General features: G+C 40.6%; 1 protein-coding gene across 2 annotated transcripts in view; it reads right to left on the bottom strand.

Annotated features, from left to right (window-relative positions):
• Nucleotides 1-14,695, bottom strand: part of LOC124412419 — a 190,960-nt gene that overhangs the window by 8,874 nt on the left and 167,391 nt on the right. For both annotated transcript variants that reach the window (XM_046892276.1, XM_046892275.1), the window contains 7 exons: nt 8,724-8,903; nt 3,330-3,422; nt 2,191-2,436; nt 1,456-1,536; nt 1,014-1,163; nt 646-913; nt 28-516 (listed from right to left, as the gene is read on the bottom strand). In XM_046892276.1, coding sequence (XP_046748232.1) covers nt 28-516; nt 646-913; nt 1,014-1,163; nt 1,456-1,536; nt 2,191-2,436; nt 3,330-3,422; nt 8,724-8,903 — 1,507 coding nt within the window. The remainder of the gene's footprint in view (nt 1-27; nt 517-645; nt 914-1,013; nt 1,164-1,455; nt 1,537-2,190; nt 2,437-3,329; nt 3,423-8,723; nt 8,904-14,695) is intronic.

Below are 14,695 nucleotides of genomic sequence, written 5' to 3'. Positions count from 1 at the left end.
GAATTAGCTTAAGCTTAAGCATACTACCTTGTCTCCTGGAATCAGTATTGACGTAAAGCGGCCCCGCGACATTGTTCTGCACAGGACTTCCCTTGCCCTGCATCTGGTCCCGGAGTTGTTGCTGCTTCAGCTGATGCTGATGGATCTGTTCGCGAAGCTGGGGCGACAATGCGGATATTTGGCTTTGGGGTGAGTGGCCAGAAACGCGATGGTGATGCTGGGGCTGCTGGTTATGAGACGAATGGTTGTAGTACGCCTGAGCATTGTGCTGCGTCGAACCCACGCCGATATTGTGCTCTTTGTAAGGTACAGGCGGGGGGTCCTTGTACTGAGGAGAGGAAGCGCTGTGCTGATGCTGATGGGGACTTCCGTTTTGCCGGATGCTAGGAGAGCCGGAAGGAACGGGGCTCGTCGGCGAGTCCAATCCATGGTCCAGAGTCATTCCCGAGTCAAGATCGGTCTCGAGCCAAGAACTGTGGCTGCGTTTTTTCGATCTGTGATGGTGAACCTGCGGTGCTGAAGCGGAATGTCGGATTTATTAATTTCAGGTATCTAATTTCTTACTTGCTTGCTTAAGAATGTATAAGAAAGATCAGAGAATAGAAAAATGGAAATGTCGTGAGGTAGAACGAAAATCTCACTCACCAGTCACATGCTGCGGTCGTATCTGCTGCACAAGGCTGTGTGACTTTTCCGTCAACTGACGGACCTGGATGCTGAGTTCCTGACGTTGTCGCTGCAGGTCGCCGACGAGCTGTTGAACTCGCCTAAGCTCAGCCTCGAGGGCGGCAGTCGTTCCCGATGGATCCCTGGTCACGTTTCCGGCGTACCTTCGTGACGCCTGAAGCTTCTGTCTCAGGACGACCAGTTCTTGTTCTAGACGAGCGTTTTCAGCCACGGTCTCCTCGAGTTTCTGCAGAATAAGATAAGGGAGAATAATAAAAAGAGGATAACGAATATTTGCAAATAGTTCAAAAGTTTATCGAAGCAACGACGCAGCTTCCGGTAGATACCTTCGAGTTGTGGGCGAGCAGCAATCTGACTCTGCTCAATTCCCGTTCGAGGAGTAGCTGCTGTTTCCGGTAACGCTCCACTTCGGCCGGATTGCTCCTGCTCCCCTGAAGTTTGTTCCTCAATCCGCCCAGAGCCTTTTCCAATATTTCCTACGGTCGAAGCGAAGAAAAGGCTTTAATTTTTCCCATTCAAGAATCGCTGAGGAACGATGCTCACCGGCCCGTTCAACCGGCGACAAGTTATTTCGCCCTACTCCAACCCCAACTTCCCCTTTCTTTGTTCTTCTTTCCACTTTCTCTTTTTTCTCTCAAGTTTGAAGCACGTTTCGAAAAGCTTTCGCATTTCACCCTTTGTCCACAAACTATTCAACTATTTTTTGAGCGTCCAAAAGCTCTGACCTACTGCGGTCGCGATAATTCTACTCGTTTGATATTGTCTCACCTTGTCCTGTTGGAGACTGTGCAGCGTCCCGGATTCTTCCTGGAGTAACCGATCCAGTTTGTAAAGCTGCTGAACCTTCGCCTGGAGGAAAAATAAAGCTGATAATTGAAGACACACAAGTGACGACCGCTTATCACCTCGAAATATTCGTGAAACATACAAGAACTTTACGCGAACAGTTGCAATAAACTTGGAAAAGTAATTACTATAGAAAAACAGCTCTTCGCTGCAAACACGCTGACGTACAAAACGCACTTGATGCGTAGCGGACGAGAGCAACTGAGCAGCTCTTGAAAACCGCGAGTTGTTTGCCGTGGAATTTAATCCAAGTCCCACATTAGAGGGGGCATTAAATGTGTACATCAGAGAGTTGGCGTAGTCTCTGCGTGTAAGGAAAGCACGTCGACCTAGCCGGAGATATTCAGTTACAGCATCTGCAGTCCCCGCACAGCACATTTGCGGGTTAAGTAACAACCGGTAGACGCCTCGGCGTTTCCTTGGAGAGGTTTAAAGAAGCTGGACGAATGAAAATTCACTCGGCGCGTGAGGTCGCGGAACAATCGTTTCGTTGTTCCCAAAATAGAACCTCGTAATTGTTCCCGTCCGCCATTTTTTGCTGCCTCATTGTTACTCTCGCAGTAATATTCACGGATAGGTTGAATAGAATCGGACCCAAGGCTGTGCGGCACTGAATATTTCCGTCCACACACGGTGCAAAACACTTTTTCTTCTCACCTGAAGCTGTCCGTGATCGGGACTCAGCCTATCCCAGTCCCGACGCTCCTCGGCCAGGAGTCGCTGCTCTTGGACACGCTGATTAAACTCCAGACGATCTCGGACTTCCCTCGTCTTCTCCTGGACGAGGTCATGACGGGAACTCGATACTCCACCGGTACCGTTAGTCGTCGTACCGCGGTTGTATAACGAGCCAAGCTTCACCATGTTGTCAACAAGGTTAACCATTGGCTTGCCTTTCTCGTACTAGAACAAGTGTTTCAAAACGAGATTAGGTAGACGTTGAGTTGTGGATATTTTTTGAAAAATTCACTTCGTTATCGTAAGCCTGCAAAAAGAAGCTTTTATCTTGTAAACTGTGAAATAAAATAAAAAATTATGTACAAAGTAGAAAGAAAATTGTTAGCCTTTGAAGGAAGATCGAAATGCGGGACTTCCTAGGTCGCCGTTGCAGCATGGCTGGAGTTTAGAAAACGTTTACGCATGGCGAGGTGTCGCGTTATTACGTGCTCGGTTTGTCGAGGTAGATAATTCATTTCACCGTCTAGTAATCGCGGCCAGGCGGTGAACCGAAACCCCCAGAATATTCCTGGCAGACGTCGTCTTTCAGGGAGGAAGTCCCTGGTTGCTGCAGGGATGTTGAAAGAGGAAAACTCCTCATAAACAACATTTGCATAAAGGCGGACAAATTGAACCGAACCACCCGTCCACCCCGTGAATTGCAAACTTTTAATTCGTTGCCTTGCGAGCTCCGAGTTAGTCGCAGTTCACAGTTCACGGTTCACGGTTCACGGTTCACGACTCACCCTCCCGCCATTCGCTGCGTCTTGAAAATTTACCATCCGGGCTATCCGGCTTTGTGCAAATTCACTCGAGCGACGGATTGCAATTGTTAAACTTTATCGAGAGCATGTTTAATTGCACTAATACTACTTATTCGATGGTGGATTCTGGGTTTTCTGAACGACAGACATCACGCTTGTACCAATTACTCATAGAATCTATACAAGCAAGACGTATCGAATGAACCTTTTTTGCCATTTCTTTTGACACGTTAAAATAGCATCCGTTCTTTCGAAACTTGAGATGTTGGAAAAAGCTAGGGTTTAAAATGAAATACGATTGTGAGGAGGGCTCACCTGTTTTTCCAAATCCATTAGATGCTTCTTGAGTTCTTCAAGCTTTTGCAAATTCTCAAGACGTCTGGGTGTATCAAGTTCAGCTAGCCTGGCCTGAAAATAGAAATACACTACAGACATTACTGGTTTAAAAAGTGATTGAAAGAAGAAGTCTCCAAGCCCGTTCACCAAAGTCGTGTATCTGCAGAATAGAGATCGCAAAGGATAAAACATGAAATTTCTACACCAGGAAGAGAAACCCAAAGACGATATAGACGTGTAAAGATTTCAAGCGAGTCCGATTACCCAAAGGCGCTAAAAAAGGTGAAATCGCATACCTGTGCCTACATAATGCAGTCCATGTCACAAAGTGGTATAATTAAACATGAATATAGAGCGAATAAGGCAAGTGCAGAAAACTGGACCATGGGGTCCAGTTGTTAAATTATTCGACGGTATAAACCCGCACGCGAGATTCTAGTTGCGACCAATTCGTTCAAGAGCTCGGATACGAGTCATTTGTTATGATTTGTTGGATACTAAGCTGTCGAGTGATTGAGAATTTGGCCGCTGGGCATTCGGTAAGGCTGGTTCACAAACGTAAGTAAGTATCTAGGCACAACGTTTTCACCATAATAGTGGAGGAATTCAATATCTCGATTATAGAAGTCCACGCGATTTCTCTCTCATACCGAGTAAGTATCACGGAGATGAAGAACCATCATTGTGCCAATGGGTCAGAGAGATTGCTTAGAAATCTTACCGTCTGATACAGACCGCTGCATCCTCGAAAATTCCTTACTTCAATACTCTCTCTCTCTCTCTCTGTCTCTCTATAATCTCTCTCCATCTGCGTATTTAAGAGAGAAAAAATGGTCTCTACGAAATTCAATAAATAATATCGGATAGTTTTTTAAATTTTATACCTTTCAGAAACTAGACATTCTGCGAATTCAATCGTCCCGCACAATAATACTGTTATCACTTCACCTCTGACCTAATAACATTAAAATTAAAAAACGTCACCACATGATCACTAGTCACAAGATGTTAAGGGATTAGAAATAGCGAGTCAGAACGAGCAAGCATATTGGATAGTTTAAAGATGAGTACAATTGATTAATGTCGTTGACCGATCACAGAAACGAACGCAAGTACACTCCCACGAATAATCTTGCGACTTTTGCTCAATTTTGACAAATTTCTTAAAACCGTGCGACGTCCAACAGATTTCCGAATGTCCTCTTGAATCGAGAGAACGCGAACTGAGGTATTATTTAGTACCGAACAAGCGTCTATCCGGCCAGTTCTAAGTATTATAGAAAGGCAAAGGCGATCTTTGCCAGCATGCCTAAGTGGCTTACGTTAGTGGCAACGTGCCGTGCACAACGAGCCGTCCCGGACGTTCCGCGTCGCCTTGCCTCTCTCTCGACGACTGATAGTCAACGGACACCTTCAATTTTGCCTGCCGTGGTGGGTAAAAAGGCAAAATGAAGAAAGAAAAAAGGAAAGGAAAGAAAAAGAAAAAAAAGAAGGGAACAAAAAAGAGAAAATAAAATAGGTATCCGACCATTTGTGGCTTTGATAATCAATGCGAAGCCGTTGCTGCACGGTAGTCAGTCCCGTAACAAAATTTGACTCGCTTCCACTTTTCTTTACATGGTTTATTACTCGTATTTTGTCAGAGAAGTATAATTTTCTTTTATTATTTGCTTCTCATTATTGCTCTTTCTTGCCATGTTGTACTCTTTATTGTCAGTGCATTGCTACAGAGTTAAATCGGAGGAAGAAAGCGGAAAAAACAGGGCAATCTTGCGCTTTTATAAATCGACGATCAACGTTTGGCCGGATCGAGATGAACGCCTTTTCGCAGTCTACTTATCGAAGTGATTGCTCGACGTCGCGTTAGTTTGATTCCTTAAGACGCGAGACGAACGCGAAATGGGGGTTTAATGACGCGACGGTGTGTAAAATCCGTCCGCTGGGGAAAAACGAGAGAAAGAGAAAAGAAAAGAGAGAAAGAAAAAAAAAAAAGTCCATGACCGAATCTGTTGAATCAGCAGGAACAGGATGACGTACATACATTCAACAAAGAAAGAGGACGCCGAAAGCGAAGCGGGGAAAAAAAAGGATTTCGACGACGAGGGAATGAAAAAACGGAATGAAAAAAAAAATAAACAAATAAATAAATAAATTGCAGATCGTGCCTAGCCTCGTGAACGCCGCTGTCCGCAGTAGCGCGGGCAAAAAGTAAAAAAAAAAAGAGAAAAAGAGAAGAGAAAACAAAGGCGATCGAGAATAATTTGGGTGATTCGTCAGCGTTGGGTTAATTCGACGCTTCCTGAAAAGTTTGCGAAATTCCATTTGTTCCAACCTTTTTCCCCTCTTCTCTTTTTTTGTTTCTCACATTCATTCAAACTCTTCCTCCCGCAGCAGATCCGTTACTGCATGTGATACACGTAGGTATTGCGAAAAGTGTGAAACCGCGACTGCCATGCAGACACGAACTAATTGTTTAATTCCGGATCTCCGTGCAATTTCATTTTTTATAAACCAGCGTAGAGATATAATCTGGAACAATGTTACGTGATATACACATGAGCGAATATCGCGTTTAATTCGTATTCTTTACGGTTAATTAAGCACCCAAGTCTCAACTAAATAGCGAATATTCTAGTTTTCACTGTTGATAAAATAATTACTGGGGTAACGTAACAATACACAAAATTCATACATTTTTAAGATAGCTAACGGATGTTTGAGTATAGTATGGTGTAAGATAGATATACGCGTATATAGGGTATATGTATAGGTATAATGTACAGTAGAGACACAAACTTGCGAAGCGTGAAAGATAAATTTTTCCCAACCTCCATTAAACATTGTGCACATTTTGCACATTTTCATAATCCGTGAGAAGTTTCGGTCGGAACAAAAGGTTTTTGCACGTAGATACACATGCATACGTGTGCGAACAGTTATACATAGGTAGAGTGTATAAGTACCGAGGAATTTTCACCGAGTCATAACTTTTTACAACGTTAATTAAATTTCAACTGCATACGTACCATCGTGGGACGCGAGTTCTATAATATGACGCGAAGTTGTTACGCGTATTATGAAATTCGAAAAAATCGGGAGATCTGTTTGCAGACAGAATGAAGATCGAGATATTTTCACAAGAGAAAACGATCGCTTTTCCACCTCGCGTGTCTATAAGCAATTCAAATTTCTTCCGCGTTGAGGTTCTGCAGAGTACATTTACCTACGTGTATAAACGAGTGTCTGTGTGTATATAAGTACATATGCTGTGTATACATTGGACGACGAACTCGTCGACGATTAATCTACGCTGTTCGAAATTCGGAACTGAAATTGAAATTTCGCATCCCGTCGCCTTCATCCTCCCCGACCGCGCGAATCCGATTATCGATTCAATGGTTTAAACGTCAGACTTCTCTTTGCAGTCACTGTCTTAAATCTCGTCTCAAGTTCCTGATGGCCTTCCGGCTCTAATCTACGTTCCCCCGTCGAAACAATCAACGCCATGAATTTCATGAAGTTTTTTTAATCACGCGATCAGAAAGAGACCGTCTTGCCGTTTGTAGCTTATCTGCCTTCGTCAAAATGTATAGAAATTTGTTCAAGCTCTCTATGCGTTAGAAACAAAGTGGAAACGACGCTATAAAAACAACGTTTTAATATTTTAATTATATTTTCCAATCGTCATTCATTTGACAAGAAATTAATTTGCACTGTTTGGCATGTAGGGATAGAAAGAGATTTTTAATTGCAGTTTGATTTCCATTTTTTCAAAATCATCGCTCAAATTTTATCGCCTGTCTTTCCTTACTCCATCTATTCAAAATTCGCGTCAAGTACCATCTCCCCGACGACGAAGGCGTTGCGCTCGTTAGTTAATATTTGAATTAGAAAAAGAAAATGGAAAGTTGTAAGAAGAATATGCCTGAAATTTATACAAGAAAAGAAAAAGTAACGGAAAGAAAAACAGTTCGGCAAATCTGCATAACAATGATGCAAGGATCGATACCTAATTTGAAATTTAGAGTAGACCTAATTGATACGTGAAATTGTATTTCTCGTTTCGAGTTGAAGGGAAAAATTCGAAGGCTAAAAAAAACCGTTAGGAAATCGTTAAATGTGCATTTCCACTTTCAGTGGAATTTGATTGAGTTGATTTGATTTCGCGAACAGGAATTGAACGAGACCGTTCGCCGTATCGACTATAGCATCAATCGGGCTGATAGAATTATTCCGATAACCTCACAGGTTGTTGCATTCGTTATTAAACTCTTTCCAACCGATCGTGCTACGCTCCATTACGCGTTTAGAACTGCGGAAGAACCGTTCGGAATATACTTTCAAACGACCGTATAATAACAATATTCGAGCCAACTATTCTTCGGTATTGGAAGAAAATCTGAGGATACTTGGTCAAGTGCGAAGCAAGTATATCCTGCACTTTTAATACACAGAGAGAATAAAATAGTCACAACGTGAAATGGATGCAGGTTAATCAGGACGTAACTTAAGGGGGTATAAACGAGCAGAGGACTGAAAAGGTGATTTATAACTGTTCATTCTAGTGAATAAATATGCACATCAGTCTCGAGGCATCATTTTTTAATAAAACAAACCGTTTTTCAGCCGTCTACTCGTATAACACTGAAAAAAAAAAACAGTTGCTTTTTAACAATTAAATGTATTCACTTGTTCTCGTGATTTTTCTCATCCGATCAATAATTTGTTTGATTCGAACAAGACTTACCAGAATCTAATAAATTTACTAAGATAAATGAAATGATGCAATTTCGATTCAATTATTCTTTTTCTTACAGAAATTAAAAATGTTGTTAAAGCTTCGTTAAAACAATTCCAGGCATTTTTAAATCCCCAATATACTTACTTAACTCGATTAAAAAAATTCCACATCGCTAAAATTTTTTTATTCGAATCAATTGATTATTTTCGACGATTCAAACTGCCTCGAATTGTTTCAATGGTCCTAACAATTAACCGACATATATTCGTTGTTAAAAACGAAAAATTGAATAAAACAGCCATTGCGTTAATTTTATTGTTGGTAAATTTATGAGATTCAAACAGGTATTATTTAAATGAATTAAATCACGAATCGAATAAAACAAATCAGGGGGAAACACGTAAATATATTCACTTGTACGACAGAATTATTTTTCAATACAATACAGAATGAAAAAGCTGCGACTCGGTTAATGGTTAATCGGCTAATATAACCACGTGCCCCAAATGACGTGCACCCGCAATTTTCGCCTTCCACGGGAAGTGAGCAACGGAATATTCCCAGGCCACAATACCCAACCCGCCACCGTGACCTGTAAAATGCCGCCGTTACAAGGCGGTTAAAATAAACACCTGAGATTCAATTTCGACGTGACAAGTCTCCATGGCTTTGCAGAGCGTGGCACTTTGCCGGCGTAGCTGGATCAGTAGCAAAACCAATTCCTCGTGGGTTCGACCCAGCAATTCTCCGGCTGAAACCTGGACCAGGTCACCTCCTGATCCGTTTCCACTTCGGTGAGGATTTTCGCCAAGCTACACGAGGGCATGCGAGAATTTTCAAACTCAGGAGCATTTTTGAGTTCTACATTTTTTCAAATATCATACAATTTATCACACAAAAGTAAATTAAATCAATCACATTAAACATCAAAGAATTACCCAGATATCTTCTCCGTGTTTCCAGCTGTCAAAATTACGTCACAGTTTAACAATAAACATTTGAAAATTGTCTCAGATAGATTCCAGGTCTGAAATTGTACAGAGAGTAACCATAATCTGTGAACTAAATGTTCATAAATTATTCTGTAGAATTCTGACATCGAATTAAATTTTACGGGACTGAAATTCTACAGTCATATTTATTTCATTCTGTTGAAAATTTATTTTAATCCCGAACGTATAACTAGGCTTTTAGCTTATTTTGCTACCCGGACGATACAGCTATACTCTATTCGTATTTCTGGTAGAAACATAAATGTATAGAAAAAGCTGGGCGAGATGCGAAGCTTTATGAAATAACAGTACGACGTGGATTACGCGTAATACCCATAGAAATATTTGCCCTGCCAGGTGGGGGGTCAACTTATAGTTGTCACTGTAGGAAAAAAAAAAAAAATGCGCACATAAACGTAGAAACGAAATAATAATAACAATAACAACAACAATGATAAACAGGAGAAAAAGATTTAAAAATTCGCATTATTTACGGTGTATAAAAGTGGACAAAATTTATAGCCAACGCTTTCGCCGTGACGCGGTAAATTATATCTATAATAAAGACACACAATGGTATCTCCTAAAAACGTATTAGTGAGTCCGAGAGTCATAAAAAATGTGTATATATGAAGGCAAAGATAAAACAAAAAAAAAAAAAACAATCATTGCCGTGCCTTTTAATGAAGAGAAACTAATGGCGAGAAAAAAGACAATTTTTGAGCTTTTCGAGCGTGGTTCGTTAGTACATATATACATACATATATATATATATATATATATATATATAAATATAAGCGGGAAAAGTTGGAGACCAAAAGCTCCCTTGTTGCGGTCATCGCACGCACGCCATCCGAGCGACGTAGGTGTTGGCATTAAGGAGAACCCCCTTAATCTGGGGAAGCCATTCATTCCTCCAGGCTCACGGCTCTTCCAGTTGAAACTGCCTTTCGTGCTCGGACGACTTTACGGACGCGGAGACCAAGTTTTACAACTCGCTGACTTTAGCCCCGGTACCGGATCAACTTTGCCGACTCGGTATACGAGGCATAAACACGTACTCGTATACGATTATTATACATACAAGTTATGAGCGAAAACGGTGCTCTAAACAGGATTAGTTTCTCACTTGTAGGTAGGTATGATATAAAGCTCAATCAGCGGTTAAAATTTCACGGTGATTAAATAAGCGGTATGTGATGCGTGACAATTCAGTTCTAGAAATTAACTGATCGTGGTTTGCAATTAGAAAAAACGTTTTTAAGAATCATTACGTACGAATGACAAGTGAACTCTACTGATTTGATACTGTACGCTGTGTTTAATCGAAACAAAGGTTAAAATTATATTTAGATAAAATGATTTGATTCGTAGCTAAGTCAAATCATTTGATAAAATAATCGACTGATCTTCGTTAAATTTAAAGCTACGTATTGATATTCGAGCTGTAGATGTGAAATAATTAATCCTGAGCCATCCGATTCTCAGTAAATAATTTGTTATTAGATAACTCGGTAACCTGTTATGATTATTTTGTGTAAATATAACAACAATTGATGCTGAGACCGTATTTTATCTACGTAAGAAAAAAAAATGTACAACCAACTAAACAAACAGGTTTAATGCTGAAATAACTAAAAAATGTAGTATCGCCATCTATAAAACCACTAAAGCAGTACATACTCGTACATTTTCTTAAAATACACCAACGAAATATCAACCATTTTTGCAACGACAGCGATTCTGCTAGTATTTTTTTGCGTAACATAACTACGGCGAATGCAACAAAAAAAAAAAAAAAAAAAACAGTAACAACAACAACAACAAGGAATTTTTCTCAGCGGACGATTTTAAAAAAATCAACGTTTTCAGTGCATTCAAATAGTCACTTAAAGAAACTGAACGTACCCAGAGAGTATTATAAGAGTATGAACTTCACTTCTATATATATTTAAAACTGGCGCAATCGCAAGTGGTTTCGAAGGTGCAGGTATTAACTAAGCCCCGAACGCGTCTCGGCAGAGTTCCTAACCCGGAGGAACCGGTACTGCAACTGGATGTAACCGTCCCGTGGACCTCCGACGCTATCTGGAGACCGGAGAGTCTAAGAGGTGTGTTTGGTCCGCATGGTGTAGGTGTTTCCTCTCCTCTCCTCTCCTCTCCTCTCCTCTCCTCTTCTCTCCTCTCCTATCCTCCTCTTCTCTTCCCCTCGTTTTGTGCCTTTTGTCGAGGGATCGGTTCGCTCCGGCCTCTGCCCTCATCTTCTTACTCCCCCGGCAGAGGTTGAGGAACCAGTCCGAGTACCAGGTTGGGAATCGGGATCGGGCCGTCTGCCAATTGGCCTCGGGAATACCGCCGCAAATCCTGAAGGTTTCTTGCGCGGATTTCGTCCCGAATAATTCATCCGAATCTGCGGCATTCCATCCCCACGACGATAGATGAGGTGTACCTATACTTCCACGTCTCGATTTAACCCCCGGGTTGCGGTGCGTTTGAGTCCTCGGATAACCGGCCAGCCGTGACAATAATCGAATAGACGTCTAGCAAATCCACGGTTTACATACCTACGCTAGGAGTCATTTCTAGCTCATGTCAACTGTTTCCGTTTCTTTTCTTTCTTTCTTTTTTTTTTTTTTTTACCACTATAAATCGAGAAAAAAAAGTACGTCATATTACTGCGGTTGCAAATTGAAAATGAGTTTCGTAGCTTTAACCAGAAAATCTAGTAAGTGTTACTAAGTGCTTTGACATATTTTTTCGGAATTACAACAGTATTTGAATCGACTTGTAATAATACATAATTTAATCCAATTTTACTAAAATTTACTGGTAACGCAGTAGGAATAAAATTTTTTTGTCAGCTTATGTAATAAATACTTCCGGCAATTGGATGGAAGTCGATTAGATCGGTCTTGTCGTACGAAAATTTAGATCGCAGTCGTATGTAAATCGACTCCTCGCGAATCCTGATTTCGAATATAGATCAAAAGACGCGACTTCGTTCTTCTCTGACGGAATATCGTCATTCATCATTGAAATCGGGGAGAAGATCTTTGTTTGTAAAAGAGAGAAAATAAATAAATAACACCGTATTTACGTAGCGTATTTCTCTGCTTTGCAAATACCCGAATGCAATAATATTTCCATAGTAATAACTATCACGTTTTCACGCGTTTTTTCAATTTTTCATGTGCTTACTTCTCTTCGTTGTTTGATCTCTCATCCGGAATTGTTTGAGGACGTTTAAATATCATCAGGTTCTTCGATCATCCCCATGTCGTCACTTTAGCTTCTCGTTTCTTCAAGCTCGAATCCAATCAGCATATCAATGTCACCCGATTGCTTTAGTTTTCTTGTAACACACCTCAGAGTCTTCGATCCGCAAACGAGAAATTTCACTTTCCAATACCGAATACTTGCTTACAAGCTTCAATCACAATTCAACTAAGTCGCAATGGACGGAAAGTGGATGCAACGACTTTTTACACGATAATATAGATCGGCAGCCATACAGTTCGCCACACACTTGAAACGAGCGCACTTTATATTCCAGGCACGATACTGCGGCGAAGAGAAAATTCAGAGAGCTGCAGGACCCGTCCATTTATATTTGGCATGTCGAGTCCGCGCACGAATTGATCCGTTGATTGGTGCAGGCGAACCGGACTGGCCTGATTGGAGAATAATTAGGCAGCGTGGCTCGAGGGGAAGAAATTCTAATCATTGTTATATCGCTGCTGGTATTTTTCTATTTGAGAGAAAATGTTTTAATTGTTTTAATATCGGGTGAACTTCGATCGTCGACAATTCACAAAGAAATTTTACGATCGTACTAAATACACCTGCAGGTAAAAAATTTTGCAAGAACGTAGATCCAGAGACTCGGGTGTATTATTGTATGAATTTATTCGACTCGAAAAGCCATCGAAGAGATAGACGGAAATTACTTTGGCTCATGCCTCGGATATCTCCATATTTCTATTTTACAATCCTCCGACGACTTCACTTGTTACCATCTCATTTTTCCGCCTGTACAAATGTGTCTATACATATTATATGTATAACCGTGTCCCTCCTGGGAGCGAAGAAATCAGGAATGGGGTATATTTCAGGTACATACATACGCGGAGAGAACAGGTTTTTCAACGAAAATTCAACGTACATTTTATACAGTAATGTGGGTATAATAAAGTCTAACATTTTACTCCTCCCGGAATAAGGTCGCAGCGATGTTAAATGAAAATTATCGCCGTTGATGCATTAAAGAATAAAGTTAATTAACGACCGAGGTAGAATAATTTCGACTAATGCCAGAGGTTGGGTGAGGTAGAGTCTGTCACCGTCATTATCGCAATCCCGAAACCCGTGGAGTAAAAAATTATTAACCATACCTGATGGCGTATTATTACAATCCAAAGATGGCCGAAACACGAGCCCTATTTTATATCAAGACCACAATTATGTGAAAAAATTTAACGAAATTGAAAAGAACGAGGCTCGTTTACTCCGCCAATTTTAATTATTCATCACCAGACTTTCTTTGCAAAATGAAAAGAGGAGTACTATATTTGATAAAAAAGGAAAGAAAACAAAAACAAAAACACAACACAATAACAACTAAACTCTAGTTTTACGGAGGGGTGGCGGTTTATGTTGCAGATCACTTTTAACATCATTTGCATGGGGAGGTGTAGGTATATTATAAAATACAGCATGCACATAGCTACGAATATAAATATGTAGGTAGGTGTGCACCCTTCTCATACCTTGGCCTCGTGACAGGCGCAAGAGTTAATACAGTAATTAATGCAGAGTGTACAGTGGTGGAAGGTGTTATGAGACTGGGTGAGTGATGGGGTAAGGTTGACGCATTAATCAACACGGTATACACGATATACCTGTATATGTACATGCATACATAGGTATAGATTATATTCACCTATAATAACGAGGAGTTGCATTACTCCGGAGAGTTTAAAAACTATATCGCCGATATATGATCAACGCGATTTGAAAAAAGAAGAAGAAAAAAAAAAAAAAAACCTTCGACGTGCTGTAACACGTGTGCAAGTTATTGCCAACGACTTTCCCCTAGAGTGGTGATAATTCAAGAGATAAATCTATAATTATGCTCCGGTAATGTTCGGTAAGCCGCCGCGACTTGATCAACCCCTCGCAATCTCGTCTCCGTACAATAATAGCGATTTACTAGGTATATAGGTTAATTATTATCGTTGTCGAATTACTTCGGTTAATTCCGACGATTAGTACAAACGAGATGGATGATCCTCTCGCTGTCTATTGATTCGGAGCACACACACACACACACGGGTATAAAGCAAATCCATAAATCAAATAAGAGTAAAGTTCCGTTGATAATTTTGGGGCAGATCCAAGACTTCGAAGGTTTTTCTACCCTTGTTTCTTCTTTTCTTTTCTCTCTGAAGATCGTGCCTTTTCTTTTTTTTGTGAGAGAGAAAACTTCAGGAAGTTTATACTTATAGTAATAATTTGCAGAAGAAGTAAAAGCTTCGTTGATGTTTCTGAACGAAAGTGATTATAGATGAAATGAAACAAGTAAATTCGCGGGGTTGAATACCGCGAGTAAATTA

This window comes from Diprion similis, chromosome 11 (genome assembly GCF_021155765.1).
Source record: "Diprion similis isolate iyDipSimi1 chromosome 11, iyDipSimi1.1, whole genome shotgun sequence".
In the NCBI taxonomy this organism is placed as follows: domain Eukaryota; kingdom Metazoa; phylum Arthropoda; class Insecta; order Hymenoptera; family Diprionidae; genus Diprion; species Diprion similis.
The sequence above is the reverse complement of the archived record's forward strand: the minus strand, read 5'-3'. Positions and strand labels throughout refer to the sequence as shown.